Below are 22,936 nucleotides of genomic sequence, written 5' to 3'. Positions count from 1 at the left end.
ATTTCCCACCCTAGGCTTATACTCGAGTCAATAAGTTTTTCCAGTTTTCTTAGGTACAATTAGGTACATTGGCTTATATCTGGATCGGCTTATACTCGAGTATATACAGTATTAGCTTCTGTGCCCTTACAGCCTGCTGGCAATCTGTCCTTCCATAGCCTGTAACGCTTTATTAACAGCACCCAAAGACATGTGAAGACAAGCTAGAATCAAAATATTACTTTATTTAAAGGTTAATCAACAGAGGGAAGATGGCAGTTTAGATCTCACATACCACTTCATGTGACATCCTGAAGAACTTTTAATAATCTGACCAAATCCGTAAAACATATACATAACTATATTTGCAAATGATAGCATTTATATTAATATTATGGAAACTTTATTCTATGTATTCTTACCACTGTTTTTTTATATTTTACTAGCAGAATGGCTAAAGCTTTGCCTAAAATGATGTAGATTGAGGGCAGGATGTAATGATGGCATATTAACACCATTACAGGAGAAGGAAAGGCTAAGTCACTTGGGGATGCCAAAATATTAGGCACCCCCAAGTGACCCCGGGCTGGTGCCCCTGTTAGTAAAGAACAGCACCAGCCCGGGGTAGCAGCGATCGCATCCTCCTTCCTTCTCGCTTGCGCGCGCATGCGCAGTAGAGTAAATAGTGGAACTTAAACATTAAAGTCGGCTTTTCACTCTACTGCGCATGCACCGGCCGATGGATTTCGCCGGCAGAACAGAAAGGAAGGAGGAAGTGCTTCCTACAGGTACCCTGGGCTGGTGCTTTTTTCTCCTAACAGGGGCACCAGCCCAGGGTACAAGGTAAGCGATCTAAGTCACTTGGGGGTGCCTAACATTTTGGTAACCCCAAGTGACTTAGCCTTTCCTTCCCCTTTAAACAAAGATGGCCTCCCTGGGCTACACTCTGGTAATAAAACGAAAATGTACACAAGTTATAAGTTAGCTTCCAATAACTGGTGCCGGAGATCTTGGATGCACAGATCCTGGGAATACTGGCCAGAGGTTCAGAAAGTTCTAAGAATTTTGCTCTGAACAGGACTACTGCACTAATAAGCCTGGCATGTGGGTACTAGATTAAAGGGCAACTAGTGGAAAAAATGTGTCATTCTCCAGAGCTGCAGGCTGACAGCCCGCACAGCAGTACTATGATGCACCTTTCCCCCCCCCCCCCCCCAAATACACTTGCGCACAACCTGGAATCCAGGCGATGGGTGCATACGCATAGTGTGTTCTGGCTATAGGTCACTAGTTAAACCTGTGCATGTTCCAGCATTGCCTCCCACACTATCATTAGGCACCAAATTTGAACCGCCACAGTACTTGGTGGGAGTGATGGTTCTTTCGTAGAAGTACTGGGTTTCGCCCCTCCATCTGGAGTGCAGGAAACTGATTTCTAGCAAAAGGTGGCCTCTAAATGATCCTGTCCAATCATGCACGCAAAATTAAATGGCTTCAGATGTCACTGGACATACGAGAAAACACAGGTTTACACTGCGCAGTGTGTTTGTTGGTACAGATAATTAAAAGCTATGTGCGTTTTAGAAGTGAGTCACTCAAACCATCACTATTTGCATATTTTTTTTTTCTCAGCATTTTTATAAACCAGATGCTGTTTCCCCAGCTCAGTTAGGTCAACAAATTGAACTCTTAGGTTAACGCAAACGCAGTGCATAATGAAGTGAAGAACTTTTAACCTTCGTCTTTGGATATTCTGAAAAAAAAGAATAAAAAAAAAAAGGAACAGGGGATAAGGTACATTATAGTAACTGCATTTTCATCTCACTAACTCTAAAAATAGGATGCCCTAAATCATGAGTGGTAAAATTAGCAATCAGCCTACGAGATTAAAGTTGGGCAGCGCCAATCTAGATGTGATGTGATCAAAAGTAATTATTTTCAGATAAAATCAGAATGAAAACAAAAGCAAAATTTTAGGTTTGTTAGCATAAGTTGTGCTGCAGTAAAGAAGGCACAGATGTATACAGATTTCTCTATTTGGCATCTGACTAAACTAATGGGGTAGTTCACCTTAAGATCAACTTTTAGTATGATATCAATAGTATTGTGGCTGCTAGGGTCAGTGACCTCTACTTGAAAGCTAGAAAGAGGCAGAAGAAGGTGCCAAATAATTCAAACAAAAAAACAAGCAATAGAATAGCTGCTACGAGGACTCTATTATATTTCTAAGTTAACTTAATGGCAAACTACCCCTTTAAATCAAAACAGCTTCCAAACATAGTGACTCTCAGCAGAATCAGTATAAATCAGGCAAACAGAGCTATAATTATACAGTAGAATAACCAGCAGTGTGCTCTCTGTTTTGGGTGAAAGCGCAGACTAAAATAAGCGCCCAAATCAGAGCAATGTGGAACGGAAGGCCTGCTTTCAGAAGGCAGTCTTTTCACATGAACCGTTAATTGACATGTAAACCCTATATTTCTGCAGCAGACTGCACAGCTAAAGCAGAGTTTCTATGGAAACCAGCAGTGACATCTCTTCATTGGCTGCTAGACTGGAGGGCGTGTTTGGCAACCTGAGTTGAAGAGAACTGAGCATGCTCGGTACGCCAAGAGCCAAAGTCAGTTACTAAGGGAGGGGGCCGAGTTGGTTAAAGGACAAGGAAAGTCAAAATCTATTAAGCACACTATTAAATAGTACGACTATTGCTGTGTAAAAATGCTATATTTCTGGCTTGCCTATTGAAAGATTTACAGAGAGATACACAAACTAGAACCTGCATACTTGTTTCAGCGAACGGCGCCGCCATCTTGTCCAGCATGTCTGTAGGGGCTATTGCTGAAAAGCACATGCCAGCCTCCGATCCCCGCACCTGCCACAAGCCCCCCCGGCTCCCCGCACCTGCCACAACCCCCCCCCCCCGGCTCCCCGCACCTGCCACAAACCCTCCGCCGCTCCCCGCACCTGCCACAAACCCCCCCCTCGCGCACCTGCCACAAACCCTCCGCCGCTCCCCGCACCTGCCACAAACCCTCCGCCGCTCCCCGCACCTGCCGGGTCTGCATGTCACAGAGCAGAGTTCTCCTGTCGGCTGCGTCGCCATAGCAACCAGATGCTCCTGCTGTGTGCACATGCGCCGCCTACAGTCCCAATGCACCAAGTCTGGGCAGGAGTGTTGCATTATGGGAATCTTCTCTACCCTGCTCAGCATTTTTTTTTCCAGTTTGGCTTCTGATCTTCTGAACAGGTGAAGTATGGGGAGACTTAAGGGCACTATTGAGACAACTGTAGGTATGCCTGCAGCTTGAGATTAACTCTTTATTAGCCTTTCCTTCTCCTTTAAAGGAGTATAAAGGAGTAGAAGGAATCCTAAGTGATTAAGGGGATGTTGCACCCTTACTATTAACCTTTTAAACAGGAGTGCAGGAGTGGCCAGTATATAAAAAATTTTAGAGAGGCTCTTAACTGATATTTTTTTTTTTGGGGGGGGGGGGTTGTTAAAACAGCTAAAATACCATGCCATTACTGGCAGCCTTTTTTTTTTTTTTTATTAATTCATGGAAAATGTCAACAAATTGTTAAAGTAAAGGGTTAGGTATGTGTAATGAATAATACTTCATTGTTTTACCACTCTGATTTGCTCAGTGGTGGTGGCCATGATCTGTGTTCAATCAGGACTTTAATTATACACGGCTGCAGAATATGCTGGCACTAAATGTGTTAATAATGACTGGTTTAATGAAAAAAGGGATAATATGCACCTGTTCTTTTTTTAAGATGTGTAAACAGCACGCAAACAGAATAATACAGTTAATAGAATAAATACTTACAACTGGATTAAATCAGTCTCTCTTTGTATCTGTCAAAACACAACACAGAATTAAAGACTTACTTACTTAATTACTGCTACTTACAGTATTATTCAAAAAATCACCATGGTTTGTCTCAGTGACAAATGAGACACTGCTCACAGAAGCTTCCCAAAGATATTAATGGTAGAAACCCCACAGGGTAGCAACAATGTGCTTAGTTGTAAGAATACAATTTGTCATATACCCTAGAGGTCTGTTAGATATGACACGCTATTAAGTTCTATGTTGTGTGGCACCTAATGGATAATGGACTGTTAATGGACAGCAAGCACTGCCTCACTGGAGAGATTGTTGCATTATTCCTTCATTGTGGATGCTGGCAGCGGTGGTAAAATGATCAACAGAAATATTTTCATTGTCTGTAGTTTACCAAAATGTAAGATTATTTTGCATTGCCAGACTAACCCTCTCTTACAATAATGCATTTGCTGTGAATATGGTCTGATCATTAGGAACTGCTACATCCCCAAAGTAAAAGCAGAAGTTTTGGTAGTTCAGTCTGGAGAAGCATACAAAAGGTTAAGAGCAGTACAGTCCCTTTTCAACATTGGTGCAATGTGTGGTAAATAATTAAAATCAGCAGCAGGGAGATAAGAAGCAGCTTCTCATACAAAGGCTTTTACATTAATATTTTTCCTGATTAGTGCAAGAAATAAAACACACACACACACACACACAATTTGAAGCAGCATAGGTGGTTTGCCATGGTGAGGGGGGGTGAGGTTGTGGAATGCCCTGTTAATGCCTTTAAGAGGGGCCTGGATGAGTTTTTGTACAAGCATAATATCCAAGGCTATTGTGATACGAATATCTACAGTTAGTATTGATGTATGTGATAGTACAGATAGGTCAACATAGGTTTGTGTGTTGGGTTCCCTTGGAAGGGTTGAACTTGATGGACTCTGGTCTTTTTCAACCCTATGTAATGAGCCATAGTTAAAGCTCACTGTAGGGAAGCCAAAACAAAGTTCCAAGTGCAGTTAGTTGTGTGGTTGGGGAATAGAAGGGAAACCAGAACAAGAGCATTTGTTGGTCATAACAGAATAAAAACCAAAAGGATGGATTTACTACAATTCAAAATATGGCATTGCAAGATTTCGAGCAGGTGTAATTTTAGTGAATTTTTAGTGCTGGGAGTTTTTGACCTATACAAGGGAGAAATCTCCATGAAACTATATATATTTGGTATTGGCACGTTCAGAAGACATGGGACTTTCTAAATCAGTTGCATTTTCATACATAAAATAATTTTTGTTTCTGGTATGTGTATTATGTTAATATTAATGTGTATTATATATTAATGTGTATTATGGAAATTTGATTTTTTTCTTAATTTTTTAGACATTTAGAAGCCTATATCTTGTTACAAAAATTGTTTTGTTTACACAAAAATTCTACCATATTTTGAAAGCATAGGTTGTCCTGAAAAAAACAATATAGTGTTTTCCTGGGTAAATTAAATGTCCCCCTGAGGAAAGGCCCCTAAAGTAAAAAAGTGCAAAATGTTCAAAAACTGTCTGGCAATACAAGTTCCACTTTGACCAAAACGGCTGGCAGTGAAAGGGTTAAAAGAGGACCAGTTCAGTGTAAAATAGAAAGTGTTTATAATATACTGTAGTTAGCCAAAAATGTAATCTATAAAGGCTGGAGTGAGTGGAATAATTGCCAGAACACTACTTCCTCCTTCGCAGCTCTCTGGTTGCTCACTGGTAACAGATTAATCAGTGACTTGAGGGGGGGGGGGGTGGCATATGGAACATAACGGTTTGCTTTTGAATCCGAAGTGCGCCCAGGATCGAAAGCGAATTAACTAAACAGTTATGTTCCATGTGGCCCCCCCACTGATTGGTTACTCACTGGTAATAGAGGAAATAGTCTTGGTAGTGCAAAATAAAAAATGTTCCTAATATAGTTGGGCAAAAATGTAATCTATAAAGCCTGGTGTGAGTGGATATTTAACATAACTATATTAGGAACATTTTTTATTTATTTTGCACTACCAATCTATTTACCTAGTTTTATTTTTACACAGGTGTTAATTCATGTGAATATGTTGGACTACTTTGAGCAGTTCTTTTCTATTGAGAGTAAAGCTGCAAATCTGATCTTGAACTCTCCTCAGAATTCTTAATCTGTCATACAATTTGTAAAATGGGTTTAAAGATTCATTCGTCAGTAAAACCGTCGGGGTATATTTTATTTACTTAAAAAATTGCAATTATTTAGTGATACAGTGGAAAAAAAACTCTTCAAATTATTCATGTACATTAAGTTACCTTTAGTTCATGTTGATCATTTTTCACTGATAGATCTGCTTTTGTAAGTGTTACTTGAAGTTCTTCAACCTGTCAGTTAGCTTGTTAGCTTCTAATGCGAACATACTACAGCTGCACAAATATGGCAGCCCCCTTATAGAGGAACATGGGGGATCAATAATGCAAAAGCATTGGGCAAATATTTTCAAGGCAAATCTATAAACAGCATTCAAAGGCAAAAGTTATGATAGATGTAAAATAGGTTTAATTTTTGGTGCCAGTTTCTTTTAATTGACAGTGAATGTCAGCCGAAAACAAAACAGCATTACTAAGAACCTTTAACCAGTCACCAAGCACAGTGGTTATGTTTTTTTTTTTTTTTCCCAATTTGTACATTACACATTGATTAAAAACAGTGGTGGTGACATGGGTTACAATGCATCTTGATAGAAAAAAAAATGGGTAGTGTCTATGGTGACGGGTGATGTTTTATGTCCTGTAGAAGTGGGAGATGATGTTTTGTCCACAGTCCCTGGACCATGTGCAGTCACTGGAAGCATCAAGAACTCCTATTTATTGCAGAAATTGTGGGTCCATTTGTTTTACAAACAACCCTGGCTGAAACAAGATTTTGGAATAGTCAAGGTGGACCCAAAATTAAAAGCCAATAAAAATCTGTGGCAGGCCATGAAGAAAGCTGTGCAAAAAGAAATGCCTTAAACATTAATGAACTAACAAAAGTGTAAGGAGAAATGGGCCCAAATTCCTCCAACACGATGCAGGAGAATGTTGTTACTGCTGGTAAAAGGTGGCCATACATTTTACTTATCACACAGGCCTCTCAACGTTACCTTGTTTATGTGGTGACATGGCCGTTTTTAATTCACTATTTATTCATGTTAGGAGGATTAGACTACTTAAGTCTTGATATGCATAAACAATGGATTTCCAAACATTTTATATATTACTTTTCTTCCATACAATCCTACAAAATGAATATAATGCACCTCTAGAGCATTCTTCAAAGGAATTTGATTGAATTAGGTTACTTACGCATCTTCCAAGGCAAAATGTAAGGTAGCGATTTAGGAGCACGTAGGCTTGAACCAAGGCTGTTTTTAGGATCCATCAATATGTTTGTTCCAGAACTGCTATAATCCACAAAAAGAGAAAAATATTTCACTTGTATTAAAAAACAAACAACTTTTACCCACAAAGAACAGAAAAGAATATAAAGGAACTGTTTAAGGGCACCTCTCACCCCAAAATTGCAGGCTAGTAGTAATTCGAATTAGCCAGATATAGGGATATTAGGTGGGGATTCTGGAAGAAGATCTGCTCATTTGGTGACCTTGCAGCCATCTCAGTGCATTGTGCCAGAGTCTGAGCATACTCTCAACAAATGTTGGTATAGTTTTTTTTTTTGTACAAGCAAATAAAAAAAAACCTAGGCTGACCACATTGTATATGTCTCCTGGATGGATACACATAAAACACAAGTCTTCCATTTACCTAGGTACAGGGTAAGAAGGGATGCCCCACATAAATGTTGCTTTATCATTCTGCAGATCTGAAAAAAAGAAAAAAATACTAAATTATAAGTTATTTGCTACAAAGAACAGACAATTAACACATTATAATAATGCAGCTTCTTGCACGGACAACCAAAAATCCCCAACATGAAAATGGTTATTTTGTTATTAAGAAAGACCAAAATATATGCAAAATATCGCAGAAACCATTAAAGTTAATGTAAATCAGGGGTCCCCAACCTTTTGAGCACCACAGGCCGGTAGGAGGCCAAATATTTTTTTCACGGACCGGAGGCACAGGGGAGGGGGGCGGGGCGCAGCATACATGCGATGCGCTTGGGGGGGGTGCGCTGCGGCCCACTGCCTTGCCGTCCACGGCCCGGAACTGGTCCGTGGCCCCGCGGTTGGGGAGCCCTGATGTAAATGACAAAAGTTCTAAGAGAAGAAGTCTAAGTATACATCAGTTTGTTTGTTTAGACCTAGTTTAATGCTAAAATGGCCATATAATTCGTTGATACTCTGACTGGCATGTGGATAAATAGTTATAAGCTGGCTGGGACTACCTGAACTGCATTAGTAGAACCTCCTCTTCACTTCCTTATCCACTGATGCACCATGCCCTTCCAGTAATGGTGCATTAACAGTTTTTTTTTTTTATTTATTTTTTTATTTTACAATACAATAGAGGATGGCCAGTCCTAAGTAGAAACTTGCACCAGCCTGGTGTACATTCGCTGCCATCTTTACTAATTTCCTAGAGATGCCTTGTGACTGATGGGGTTTAACAAAATGGCACAGCCTTTGTCTTTCAACTGCCAGATGATCTGTGTTTTGGCTGAAAGTTGCATTACAAAAAGTGATTATAAATGAAGATTTCTAGTTGACCATTGTTGTTAGTGGAGGGCCTCATGGGTCTGTCCCATGGTCCTTTGCTTTTGTATCATGCAAGGAACATCTGCATTTGCTAATAATACTTAATTGTGCAAAATAACAGGTTGTCTGCAGAATGTTTCCACTTTGCACAGGTTGGGAAGCAAATGACATTCAAGGCTATGATTTTGATGAAAACACAAATGCTAGTTATATAATGAAATCTGAGGCCTCTAAATGTTTTCCAGTGCAGTTCCCTCTTGCACAAGTAAATTTTTGATAATATATAATAAGCTAGTGAACATGTCACTAAGAAAACAATATATTGTAGTCGTTTCTTTTTTGTTTCTTGGTTATTTGCATTAAATCTGTATATTGTTTTGTAATTTTAGCCATTCAGATCTGTTATAAGGTCTTAAGGGGTGCAGCATCATCTGGGATCATGTGGCATCAGCAAGATTCAAATTGAATGAAGTGTCTAGATTTTTTTCCCCCATAAGCTACCAGGAAGCCTATCAAATTTGGGTTCTTAGAAGAGGCGCTTGCAAGGGAGCAGTTTAATTCTTTATAAATACTTTAAAAGCATTTTCAAAGTGCTAGGGAATGTTTTACACAGAAATAATAGGCAAAGGTGGACACCCCTTTAGACAAGAATACAGGCATTTTCACCTGAAGCAATGCAAAATGCTCCCCACTGTGAGGGATATGTGACCTAGGAATGCTCCAAGTGGTAATTCCTTGATGACAGATTCCATTAATGTCTTAAACACAAGTAGATGTATTACATATCCAGTTCTTTAAGTAGTTCCATACATGCTACACAAGTTGCATTAAATACAAAGGTTAAGACAGTTCAGCTTGATTCTCTAGATCAGGCCATGAATCTTTTAAGCAATATATAAGACAGGCAGGCTGGAAAGAGACGTGGAATCTATGTTACTTACAGAATTATAGTTTGTACTTAAAAAAAAGTCCATCAAGTTCAACCACTTGAAATGACCCCCAAAGCAAATATACACGCACCCATACAGACCTATCAATGCACACACACACACTAAAACTGTAGATCTTTAGATCACTATTGCCTTGGATGAAGTCATCCAAGCCATTCTTTAAAAGGCATTTATAGAATTTGCCATACCAGTATCACACTCACTACGGTATAATCATTTTTCCTTTTTCAAATAAATGCCCTCTAATGTATTTGTAAAGAGAAATCACGAGCCACAACAAGTGACTTTTCTCCCAAAAACCCAAACCTTGACAGTCTTTCCTCATAGTCTAATGGGCGGAGTTTGTTTCTCTAAATCAAATAAACTCGCATATTAGAATTCTCGCTTAAATTATTAAGGAAAACCCATTAAAAAAAAAAAAAAAAAAGCCTAGTCCTACACTTAAAGGCAAATGCCCATACCTAGTGCACTCTTACCTTCCAATTAGTGCCTGTATGTTACCCAACAACTTAGACTGTAAGCTCTATGGGGCAGGGACCTCTTTCCTACTGTGTCTCATACCACATGGTACTTAATCCCTGTGCATTGTACAGTGCTGCGTACACTTGTGGCGCTTTATAAATAAAGTTATACATACAAAAAAAACCAACCTTGAATACCTCGAATTTGACTTTACAAACAAACAAAAAAAACAAACAAACATACAATTCGAAAAAATGTAATTGAAAATATGGCTTAACTTTGCCTAGGACAACTCCCATTGACTTATATAAACTCAAGCTTTTAGATGGTGAGAGTTTTGGGGTTATTTTTGTACTTGATAACACCCTTTTATTATGCAAGACAGTACTTTATTTGCTTTAGTAACTACTGAGTGACACTGCTGCCCAGTTTCTCTAATTTAGTTAAATCCCTCTGTGAAGAAGCAACATCCTGCATGGAATGTATAATTCTGCACAATGTAGCTTCAGCAACTTCAGGTTTAGACCTCCATCAACACCGTTTCATAAGAAAATGTTCCACTTACCACCACTCTTTGTACACTGTACTTTATCCTTTGGCCAATTCTCTACCCAAGTAGAAACATTATGTTCCAGGCCTCTAACCCTTAATTTATTCAGTAACATTCTGTATCAGATTGCTTTAGCGAAATCTAAGTAGATTACACCCACTGCCCTAATATCTAGGCTTCTGCTCACCTTCTTATAGAAGAGAATTACCGTATATACTCTAGTATAAGCTGAGTTTTCCAGCACTCAAAATGTGCTAAAAAAAAAAAAAAAAAGGAATCCTCGGCTTATACTCGAGTGCAAACGAACTGTCTTACATCGCACCCCCTACCTAGGGCCAAAGGAGGTGCAGGTAGGGGGTGCGATGTAAGGCAGTTTGTTTGGAGTTTCCAGGAGCTGGACGATGGCTTCTCCCAGTCTCTGCTGATCGGGGAGGGCGGATTTGGCTGTGTCTATAAATGCGGAACACTGACTATGCAGTCAAGCGGCTGAAGCAGGTGTGGTTCCTGTCACTGGCTACTGGGTCTCTCTCATTTCCCATCATCTGACCCACAGGATATTGTTGTGTTTTACAGAATTTGTTAAATGATAGCCCACCTGGGGTGAGGTGGAGATGAATACTGAGCCAAGCAAGCAACACTCTGTAAAAGTCAAGGGCCGAGTTCCCCGTTAGTAATGTGTTGGCAGTGCAGCCCTTATTTTATAGCAGTGTGGCAGGAGAAGCAGTAATTATAGAGAGATAAATACTTAACTACTACACTTGTGGTGGCCCAAGTGTAGCACACTGCTGTTATGCATTCTGCAGCATTATTACTCCAGGGGGTATGGCATAACATACAGTTACGGCAACATATCCTAACAGGGCAAAACTGTGCAGGACTATCATTACCTAGACACTACAAAAATTAAATGAGATATTAACCTGTACAACCTTGCATGTGGTTATCTTATGTTGGATGCGCCTCATTTTTCAGCCCACACCTTGTGTTTATTAATATGGTAGTCATGTAAGCACTTGTGAGTGTCCTTTTATTAAATAATTTGATTATTGAAACTTAGCAGTAGCGACTGCATTTCCCAACCTAGGCTTATACTCGGGTCAATACGTTTTTCCAGTTTTCTTAGGTAAAATTAGGTACCTCGGCTTATATTCGGATCAGCTTATACTCTAGTATATACTGTATGTCTGGCAAAAGATATTTAAATTCACACCATGACACCAGTTACAAAAAAGTAAATTTTTGTTAAAAACGTTGTAAAACTCATGTTATTAAATGAAAAAAGCCTCATTTTGCCTCCGACACTTGGCATTTTGGGGTGAAAGTATTTAAATTTATGCAGTTAAGAGACTATATCCACTGTGCAGATGAGAATGTATCATGCTGCAGGTGCTATGCCATATATTCACCCCCTACTTTGGAAAATATGCCTTCCACTTCTAAACATCAACCTGAACACCATCATACATCTTGTATGCTTTAAAACACCATCAGACTTTTTATTTTTATAAACAGCTGGTAAAGCATTCCCAACATACTTTTTGTCAGCACAGTGTTTTCACCAAGATGTGCCATTTTTTTTGCCACCTACCTTTGTCCCAATCTTCATCACATGGTGGGGTTTGCCATCTACAAGGGCTTACATCTCTTTGGTAATAATTCTTCTCACCAGCTAAATAAAGACAAATGAAAACCGTAATATTCTTAGTTTATAACATTTTGTTCACATGGATACTGACTAACCAGGCAAGAGCCAAAACAAAACAATGTTTTTTTTTTCTTCTTAAATACTTATAACAGCAGACAGAGGACATTTTCATATCGATGTGTTTGTCTCCGCAAAGCTTTATTATGTTACTAAATGAGAATTTGTTGAGAAAACCCACTTATGAACTACTATGGGATTCTTTATCTGGAAATAGGATATCCAGAAAGCTCTGAATTACAGGATGACCTATCAATGCCACTTAAAGCAAATAATTCACATTTTTAAAAATTATTTCTCTGTAATAAAACAGTATCTTGTACTTGATGTTAACCAAGATATAATTACTCCCACTGAAGCAAAACAATCCTATTGGATTTATTTAATTTTTAAATTTTTTTTTTTTTTTTTAGAAGACTTAAGGTATGGAGATCCAAAACATGGAAAGACCCTTTATCAAGAAAGCGTCAGACCCCAAGCATTCTGGATGACCGGTCCCATGCCTATATTTATCTCTCAAACACTACAAGAAAAAGAAATTATGTATCTACTAAAGGTAGGGTGCACATACTCACCCATCACAATTTCCCTTTTTTCAATAAAAAGGGGTCTTTTCAGGCTGCTGGTAAGAACTGCCATATTGGTTACTAAAACTAGTAAAGACCAAGACCTCTTACACATGGTCATGGCTTTTTGCGAATCCTGCTTACCTGAACACAGGAGTTAACCAACCTTTGTCTCTTTTGGATCGCCAATACGATATTATCGTGACCAATCCAATTTTTTCGTAAGCATTTTCGTGATATTAGCGATCATCAGGAATTATCCTATCTAATCCGAATTTTACCCAGGATTCGAACTTGTACTTTGATGAATAAGCCCCTAAATCACCATAAAGCAGATTTGGGTCTGTCAACCCCTGCATTTCCACTGAATTCAATCCTGTTTTCAGTTACTATTTGTGTGCTATGGGACAAGCATTTAAATCTTATTATGTTGGGTTGAAAACCCCAACATACTGTTCTTCGACTTTAGCTTATTCTTCCGCTTCTTCTTCTTATTCTTAGCGCCCCCCATTTTCTAAACGCTACTCCTCCTACAGTTTTAGGGGTACAATACCCAAACTCCCCACACATCTTCGCCCTATAGCGGAGCAGGTTGCTTGTGCTTTTCTAAGCGATCCGGCCCCCCGTCTTTTTGTGGTGCCGCTCCGAACCCCCCAATTTTCCCATTGACTTTGACAGGGAAGATTTTCAAACTGCTGCCACACTTACAGCTTTGAAGCTACACCCCCCAAACTTGAATAACATAATCATGGGGTCACCCCGGATGAAGCAGCAACATTTGTTGGATGACCCCAAAGTGGGAGGGGCCAACAACAGCCAATCAAATTTTAATGATTGACTTTAATGGGGAAATTGAAACTGCTGCCAATCTTACAGCTTTGAGGCTACACTCCCCAAACTTGAATCACATAGTCATGGGGTCAGCCTGAATGAAAATAGGATGATTATTGGATGCCCAAAAGTGGGCGGAGCTGTGAACCGCCAATCAGATTTTACCTATTAATTTGGCGGAAATCCAACCTGCTGCCATTCTCACAGTAATAACGTCGGGGTCCCCAAAATTTTTACACTTGGTCACTAGGGGACTGCAGTTAAAGTTTTTAAAAGTGGGCGGAGCCACCAACAGCCAATCAAATTTCACCTATTGATTTTTATTGGTTTGATGCCAGATTTTCCAAACTTTGTACAGTCAGTCACTGGGTGACTATGCATTCAGGTTTTTTTTTTAAAACCCACAAAGTGGGAGGGGCCAACAGCAGCCAATCATATTGTACCCATTGACTTTTATGGGGAAATTGAAACTGCTGCCAAACTTACAGCTTTAAGGCTACACTTCCCAAACTTGAATCACACCGTCATGGGCTCAGCCTGAATAAAACTATGATGATTGTTGGATGCCCAAAAGTGGGCGGAGATGTGAACAGCCAATCAGATTTTACCTATTGACTTGGCAGAAATCCAACCTGCTGCCATTCTCACAGTAATAATGCCAGGGTCCCCAAACTTTGCAGAGTTAGGCACCAGGTAACTGTGGTTCAAGATAAGAAAAAGTGGGCGGAGCCACCAACAGCCAATCAGAGTTTACCTTTTGACTTTCAATGGGGAAATTCAGCCTGCTGCCATTCTCACAGAATTAACACCAGGGTCCCCAAACTTTTCACAGTTGGTCACTAGGGTCTGCAATTTTAGTTTTGAAAAGTGGGCGGAGCCACCAACAGCCAATCAAATTTCGCCTAATAATTTTTATTGGTTTGATGCCAGATTTTCCAAACTTTGCACAGTCAGTCACTGGGTGACTACGCATTCAAGGTAAGAAAAAGTGGGCGGAGCCACCAACAGCCAATCAGAGTTTACCTATTGACTTTCAATGGGGAAATCCAACCCGCTGCTATTCTCACAGAATTAACACCGGGGTCCCCAAACTTTTCACAGTTGGTCACTAGGGGACTGCAATTTTAGTTTTGAGAAGTGGGCGGGGCCACCAACAACCAATCAGATTTCACCTATTGATTTTTATTGGTATGTTGCCAGGCTTCCCAAACTTTGCATAGTCAGACACTGGGTGACTACGCATTTAAGGTTTTTTGTATTTTTGTAAGTGGGTGGAGCCACCAACAGCCAATCAGATTTTACCTATTGACTCTAAATGGGGAAATTCAACCTGCTGCCATTCTGACAGTATTAACACCAGGGTCCCCAAACTTTTCACAGTTGGTCACTAGAGGACTACAGTTTTAGTTTTGAAAAAGTGGGCGGGGCCACCAACAGCCAATCAGATTTCACCTATTGAATTTTATTGGTTTGATGCCAGAGTTCGCAAACTGCACAGTCAGTCACTGCGTGACTTTGTACCCAAGGTTAGAAAAAGTGGGCAGGGCCGCTAAAAGCCAATCACATTTCTTTCATTGTTTTCAGTAGGAACATTTTAACTGCTGTCGTTCTCACATGTTTAATGTCAGGGTCCCCAAACTTTGCACAGTTTGTCACTAGGTGACTATATTCCAAGTTTAGAAAAGTGGGTGGGACCAACAACAACCAATTAGATTTCACCTATAGACTTCATATGTTTAAATTTAAACTGCGGCCATTCTTTAAATATTAATACTAAGGTCTCCAAACTTTGAAGAGCTAGTCACCTGGTAACTGCAGTTCAGAGTTAGAAAACGTGGGTGGAGCCAACAACAGCCAATCAGATTTTACCTATTGATTTTCAATGGGAAATTCAGCCTGCTGCCATTCTCACAGTATTAACACCAGGGTCACTAGGGGACTGCATTTTTAGGTTTTAAAAAGTGGGTGGAGCCACCAACAGCCAATCAGACTTCACCTATTGAATTTTTTTGATTTATATTTAAAATGTTGCTTTGCTCACACTATTTATGTCAGGGTTCCCAAACAAGTGGGAGGAGCCACCAACAGCCAATCCATTTCCACCCATTAGATTTCCTTGGTTTATATTTAAACTGATGCCATTATTTAAATATTAATTCCAGGGTTGTTAAAGTTTCCAGAGTTACTCACTGGGTATTTGCCATTCAAAGTTAGAAAAAAGTGGGCGGAGCCACCGACAGCCAATAACATTTCACCTATTTACTTTCAATGGTGAAGTGTAAAATGCTGTCAGCCTCACAATGAATGCCTGAGTCCCCAAAATTTGCAATGTTGGTCACTGGGGGACTGCAGTTCAAAAATAGAAAAAGTAGGTTGGGCCACTAACAGCCAATCAGATTCCATCCATTGAATTTTATTGGTTTAAATTTAAAATGCTGTCATTCTCAAACTATTTATGCCAGGGTGCCCACTGTTTGTCACTGGGTGACTTCGACTCAAGGTTAGAAAAAGTGGGCGGAACCACCAATCACAATTCACCTATTGACTTTTAATGGTTTAATTGCTGCTGTTCTTTAACTATTAATCCTAGGGTCCCTAAACTTCGCAGAGTTAGTCACTGGGTAACTGCAGGTTAGAAAAAGGGGGTGGGGCCACCAATCAGATGTCGTTGACTTCCAGTGGGGAAATTTAAGTTGCTGCCATGCAGACACAATTAAAACCAGGGTCCCCAAACTTTGCACAGTGGTTTTTACTGTATAACTGTGGTCCAAGGTTAGAGAAAGTGGGCGGAGCCCATTCAGTGACTTCATGTTTTTCAACCCAACATGAAGTTTGTTCTCAAACTTCCCTTTCTAGTTAGCATTGTTCTTCTGCACAAAACTCTTATTCAACAGACTGGTTTATCTGTAAATACTAATAAAAATCTGATACAGCTGCAAAATATTTCACATATTGGCCAGACAGTAATAAATGTGTAGATCTGTTAAAAAAAAAACAACTCCGTTTTATATTTACACTGCCTAATTATATAATTAATATTATAATAAATATTCTATAAATATCATTGTAATTATTATTAACAAAACATATGTAGGGAACAGGTGAACTTACTTGCAGGAGTGACATTTCTTTAGAGGCAATACACAACTATGTTTAACAGAAGGTTACAAGGAGAACAAAAACCCTACTCCCAAATTCTAAATTGATGCCTAAATAAATGTAGACCAATTGAAAATTATCTCAGAACATCATTGTGGACAACATAAAAGTTAATTTCAAGATGAGCTACAGATAATGTCCTACCAATATCTTGTTCAATGCAGCTCTTATCATCACAGCTTGAGATGTGGTGACTGAGTTCAGCTCTTGGAACAAGGTGACGAGCATTGAAGGGACAGGTTGCAAGGTGCATAGCAACATCATTGTGATTCTACAGAAAAAAAAAATGAATGTTTTTGGAACCACTACAGAAGTAAAGTAGTATTGCCTACCAACATTTTCTAGGTGTAGTACAGCAAACATCGGTTATTGCATAAGATGATATTTGAATGCCAGACATGAGATGTTTATGCCTATATCATTGCCTTTGACACTTTCACACAGTTGTAGTTCTGCTGCTTTTCCTATTTCTTCTGGATTACTGCACCTTGGGAGAGGGCTCAGCATACAAGGATTTGATTCGGTATTTGACCGAATCCATTCTCCTGGCCAAATCCAAAAAAAAAATCATAAGACTTTCTTGGAAATTACAAATTTTAACCCTTGCGTAGCCTAATTAGCATATGCGAAGTAGGATTCAGCCGAATCCAAAAAAGTGGATTTGGTGCATCCCTAATATTAAAGCTAAGCAGAAAACATAATGGTTGCAAATATTTATTATATTTTTATCTCCCATTTTCAGCAGACATTATAGTCCTCAGCAAAATAAGTAATCTTACTAACATGTATTTATAAAACAATATATTCCACAGCACGAAAATACAACAGATAGAGAGGACCCTGCTCAAAAATGTTAGGCACCCCCCCAGTGATTGTAATTGCTTACCTTATACCATGGGCTAGTGCTGCTGTTAGGTGAAAACCACACCAGCTCAGGGTAGCCGAGAAAAAGCGATCCTCTTCCTTCTGTCTTTATGCCGCTTGCGCATGCGCAGTAGAGTGAAAAGCCAAATGTTAACAAAATAGCCAGCTTTTTAACTATAGTGTGCATGCAATCGTTAAAAAAGATGACAGGAAGAAGAGGATTGTTTGCAGATAACCTGGGCTGATGCAAGGTACAAGGTAAGCGATTACAATCACTGGGGGTACTTTCCTTCTCCTTCATATCTTTCTTTGCTCTCACAGTATGCTGTGCAGATGCATATTTACACCAATGAAAGTCTTTGAGAGAACATTATTGATCACTTGTTATCAGTCTTGATACTACTGCTCTTTAAAAATACATGTAAAATTTAGTCAAAGTCACATGTAGAATCATAGTCATAAGTTCCAGGAACAATTTTAAAATGGCAGACTTACTTTCCTGCACTTTATCAAATGATACGGGAAACGGCAGGCTCTGATCTGGTGGTTTGAATCATATGGGCACTGCAGGAGCCTCTCTGGATCTTGTGGGTCTAAAATGCATACAGATGTCATAAACTGGACACTTATCAAAATAAATAGGTTTGATTTCATTTTGTGGCACTTTACTACCGGGGCATTTCCATTGCATAAAAATGCAGTGAAGCAGATATACAAACATAGGTGCAATTAGCTTTAGTCTACAAGTAAGAAAATGAAAACACCTTAATGGTTGTTACAGGTAACAGCACCTAAGTTCATAAATCAGCCTCAGTGTATTATTTGCAGGGACGCAAATGTAAGCACTGACATATACAAGTGACTATACAAGTGTATACACACACACACACACCATATATAGGTATGTTGGGGTCACAGTTTGATTTGCATCCTGTACTTTCTAAAAATACTGATAGCTAGCTATGTTTCCTACTTCTCACAGATGACTGAAATCTAATTTCCCCATTTTGGTGACCATCCTCCTAGCAGTCATGTAAACACCCAGAGAAAAACTGGTTAAGATTATTTTTTTTTTTATTGTTTCATACCATAAAATCTGGTTTCCACCTCAACATTCCTTGGTGGATTTGGCAGCAGAGTTTTCCAGTTTGTCTTCGTTTTAGGTAATGGGAGTGCTGCTGGCTTTTCTACAGGCTTGTTCTAAAATTCCACAAAAAAAATAAACACTTTATGCAATACTCACACAAACACCATTTCCCCGCCCAAGACACATGATCGGGGAATATCTTAATACAGTGAGTGGGTTACTCACTGCACAAATAATTCTAGTAGGAAATCATCATTTATGCGGTCATGAATTTTATCAAATGTTACCTTTGTTCAATACAAGCATGGCCTTATGCACTTCTATACTTTCATCAGCAGAGGGAGCTAATGTCATAGCATCAGTGGAAACCTATAGCACAAAACTTGCAAATTGCTCCCTAATCATTTGATTTTGCTTTTACATTTTATAAAGCACTCAACCTGTATGAAGAGTGATGAGTGAATATGTACCATTTCACTGAAAAAATTGAGAAACGGAAACTTTTTTTGCAGCCATTGGGGTCTAAGGGCGTCTTTTTTTTTTTTTTTGCCAAACCCTGGTGATAGATTTTGCTCATCCCTATTTATAAATTATAAGGCAGCATACATTTTTAACTCATGAAAGAACAATAACTGTTAAAGGCAATACCGGACACGTTGTTATGTGAATCCTCAGTTCTGTTCCTCGAACCTTGTGCTCAGAATTAAAAGGACAGAAGACAAAGTCCATGACTGTAGCTTGCTAATTTAAAAAAAGAAAAAAAAGTATATTTTAGTATATAGCCATACAAACATGCTTTAAACACACACAAGTTACATGTATAATGAAGGACAAAAACAAGCCAAGGAATGCAGTACTGGTCCGATCTTACACCATATACTGCAGTTCAACTTTCCCTCATGATAATCAGCCACTTTCCTGTGCTGTAAACTTCAGCGCTGATAAACCACAGGGCTTCAAAAGCCAATTTACAAAGGTACAGTTATGGGATCTGTTATCCAGAAAGCGCTGAATTACAGAAAGGCCATCTCCCATAAGCTCCATTTTAATCAAATAACTCACATTTTTAAAACCGATTTCCTTTTTCTCTGTAATAAAACAATGCCTTGTACTTGATCTTAAAGGAGGAGGAAAGCCTTAGTCACTTGGGGGTGCCAAAATGTTAGGCACCCCCAAGTGACTTAAATCGCCTACCTTTTACCCCGGGCTGGTGCCCCTGTTAGGAGAGAACAGCATCAGCCCGGGGTACCTGCAGTGATTCCTCCTTCCCGCTTTGCTCGCGCGCGCATGCGCAGTAGAGTGAACAGTGGAACTTTAACAGAGAAGTCGGCTTTTCACTCTACTGCGCATGCGCCTGTCGGTTAGTCGTTGCAAAACGAAGCCGGAAGGAGGAAGCGCATCGCTACAGGTACCCCGGGCTGGTGCTGTTTTATCCTAACAGGGGCACCAGCCCGGGGTAAAAGGTAAGCGATTAAAGTCACTTGGGGGTGCCTAACATTTTGGCACCCCAAAGTGACTTAGCCTTTCCTTGTCCTTTAACCATGATATAATCAATCTTATGGGAGGCAAAACAATCTTATTGGGGTTATTTTAACTCCACCCTCATCCGGAAAACACCAGGCCCGAGCATTCTCTTTAACAGGTCCCCATACCATACTTCCATCTAAAGGAGCGCCTTGCACTTTGGTGTTCATTCTCCTTCCTGTTCCAAACTTGCATGCAACTGCACCTGTTGATGTGAGGGGGGGGGGGGGGGGGAGTAAGTGATGCCAACCTGCTTTTGATTTGACATCAAAGAGAAGCAATTGTGTTGTTTTGATTTATCAATCCCTCGCTACCACAAAAGCTGGAATTATGGGGGAAACAATGCACTGTAGATAAAAACAGACTCCCAAATACTGACTCTAATCATGATAAGTCTGACATGCAGGGATTAGAGGGTAAATTGCTTACTCTCCGTTGCTTCTAAGAGTGTAAAGTTTCAAGTTTATATTCCAAGCTTCCACTAATACAGTCATATTTACCTTGCCTCACCTATGATCTTCAGACATGCTTAAAGGAGACATATTGGATAAATGGGAAAAACGCTTATTTTGTAGGCAATTGTGAATAATATACGGTGCTGGTTTCACTTTGTGCTAAAAATTAATCCTATCTGTAAAAATGGCCCCTTTATTGGAGCTCCCTATAGATCCTATCAGTTCTCCGTCCAGTGTGAAATGAAGAGTGGGCGTGTCCTAACGGTCCCTGCCATAAGCACAGTAGGAGGGGGAGAGCCAATCACAGCCCTGCACTCACACAAGCACAGACAGGCTTCAGTTCCCTATCAGGTCAGCCTAGCTGCTGATTGGTTCCTATCCTACAGTGCAGGGTACTGAGTGCCGCCGGCTCCCCAGCTCATCCAGAGAATTCAGCCAGCAGGAAGTGGCACAGATGGGCGGGGCTAGTGGGGTTTGGGGGAATTTCTCAATAAATCAGTCATAAACACAATTTTTTAAAGCACAATCCTTCTATATCTAGGAGTATAATTCACTTGTACATTCATAATTTTTATAGGATATGTCTCCTAAGCTTGCACTTCATGCCTGCCCGTGCTTGTAAATCACATTCCTTTTCTCCTTAAGGGTAACAGTAGACAGAATATTTGCCACCCCTGCTTAACCTCCTCTAGTGCAGCCAAAACATTTTTTTTAACTGAACATTATAACAGAGATTTCAATGCCAGTGGCAGCATCTAAAACACCAGCATAACATTTATGTTGTTGCAAAGACTGAGCAACATGTAAAAACAGAGCCAGCAAGCTGTATCCCTCCAACTCTTGATAGAATGCCAATATATAAAGCTTAGGCTATAGAAGTCACAGACCTACTGACTGGCTATTGCCTGTTTCTCCTGCAACCTGCTCCTGTGTAGCCAGTCAGACTTTAGATCAGGGGCTACATCCCTGTTCTGCTCCTAATGCTTCTAGCAAATAAAACCATTAATAAACATGAAATGCGAGGGCTGGAGTTAAAGAAGAGTTAAACAAAAGGGGACCCGGGTGTTTCTGGGGGGCTGGAATAGACCTGCGCACGGCTAATCTGATTATTTACCACAGGAACCAAAAACTTGCAGTTTCAGTTTTGACCTGCTTAAAGCAAGACATTTCTTTAGATACTTCTTAATTAAAATACAGGTAAGCCATGACTGAGGCGGGCTCCTCTTCCTCAACCCCCTACTGACTTGAGGTACTTTTGTACCTCACCGCCATCTTGTTCCAGCTATCCATACAAGTTTTCCCCTCAGCTAATTCTACGCAGGTTGGAAACCTCCAGCAATGGTTGAAGTTTTCTTTTTTTCTTTGTTAAAAAGGAGCGAGGTAGAAGATAAACAATTGAGGCAATGGAGATTGACCAATAAATTGGGCTTTATCCCTTAACACATCCGCAAAATGTACTTTCAACACAAGCCCCAGACACTAAACAAGAAGGTACACTTCCACTTGAAAATAATAATAACACATATGATAGGGGAAGGATATTACATGACTTGCGCGCAGTAATACGGTGAGACGCACACTGGCCGTTCTGAGGGGGCCGGGAAATGATTGGCAAAAGCGAATATACCAATGTCTCCCTCCTCAGTGTCAAGTGCCGCTCCCTCTGCCCCTCGCACCTCAGTATCGCAAACCAACACCTGCTGCTACTGCCGCACCGATATCTCCGCGCTGCTCCTAAATGTCTTTCACTCTTAAATAGCGCCACCCCCACCAAAATTCTCAGTCGCCCCGCCCTCTTTTTTTTATCCCCCGCTTAGCAATAGCCCTGACCTTCGCGTTGCCGCTACCGCCTGTGGCCTAGGTGCTTGGGTGGAAAGCAACCATGTGACTTTATTGGCGGTAGAGACTTTCTGCTTATTGATAAATATGCGTATTTCTCACCGGTAATTAATCTCTTCTGTGTGAGTAATATGGGCATCAGGTTAATGCGAAGGGACTGTGCCTCGTTGTCCTAGCAGGAAGGTGAAAAATCACAAATGAGACATGATGTCTCAAGCCTACCTTCCTCATCTGGTTACTCCCTGGGAGTTTTTTGTCAACCAAGGACAGGGGTACAGAGAGTTCCAGTTCAGCAAAAGCTTGATGTTCTACATCAGTGATCCCCAACCAGTGGCTCAGGGGCAACATGTTGCTCCCCAACCCCTTGGATGTTGCTCTCAGTGCCCCCAAACCAGGGAGTTATTTTTGAATTCCTGACTTGGGGGCAAGTTTTGGT

General features: G+C 40.2%; 1 protein-coding gene across 10 annotated transcripts; it reads right to left on the bottom strand.

Annotated features, from left to right (window-relative positions):
- Positions 1-204: 204 nt before the first annotated feature.
- gtsf1 (gametocyte specific factor 1) lies at positions 205-22,443 on the bottom strand. 10 transcript variants are annotated; one of them, XM_012956224.3, is made up of 10 exons: positions 22,338-22,443; positions 19,331-19,423; positions 18,684-18,795; positions 18,091-18,188; positions 16,876-17,002; positions 12,062-12,142; positions 7,619-7,676; positions 7,160-7,257; positions 3,810-3,838; positions 205-1,732 (listed from the first exon to the last, which is right to left on the bottom strand). In XM_012956224.3, the coding sequence occupies exons 2-9, from the start codon at positions 19,409-19,411 to the stop codon at positions 3,822-3,824; spliced, it is 672 nt and encodes a 223-aa protein (XP_012811678.1). In that variant the 5' UTR covers positions 19,412-19,423; positions 22,338-22,443; the 3' UTR covers positions 205-1,732; positions 3,810-3,821. The 10 variants fall into 10 exon arrangements, with proteins under 10 accessions (XP_012811678.1, XP_012811681.1, XP_012811680.1 ...); XM_012956227.3 differs by having other exon boundaries at positions 7,160-7,254; XM_012956226.3 differs by having other exon boundaries at positions 22,289-22,391.
- Between the last annotated feature and the right edge of the window lie 493 nt (positions 22,444-22,936).

The sequence above is a fragment of the Xenopus tropicalis genome, chromosome 2 (genome assembly GCF_000004195.4).
Source record: "Xenopus tropicalis strain Nigerian chromosome 2, UCB_Xtro_10.0, whole genome shotgun sequence".
NCBI classification, from domain to species: Eukaryota; Metazoa; Chordata; class Amphibia; order Anura; family Pipidae; genus Xenopus; species Xenopus tropicalis.
Note: the sequence above shows the minus strand (reverse complement) of the source record. Positions and strands in the feature narration are given on the sequence as shown.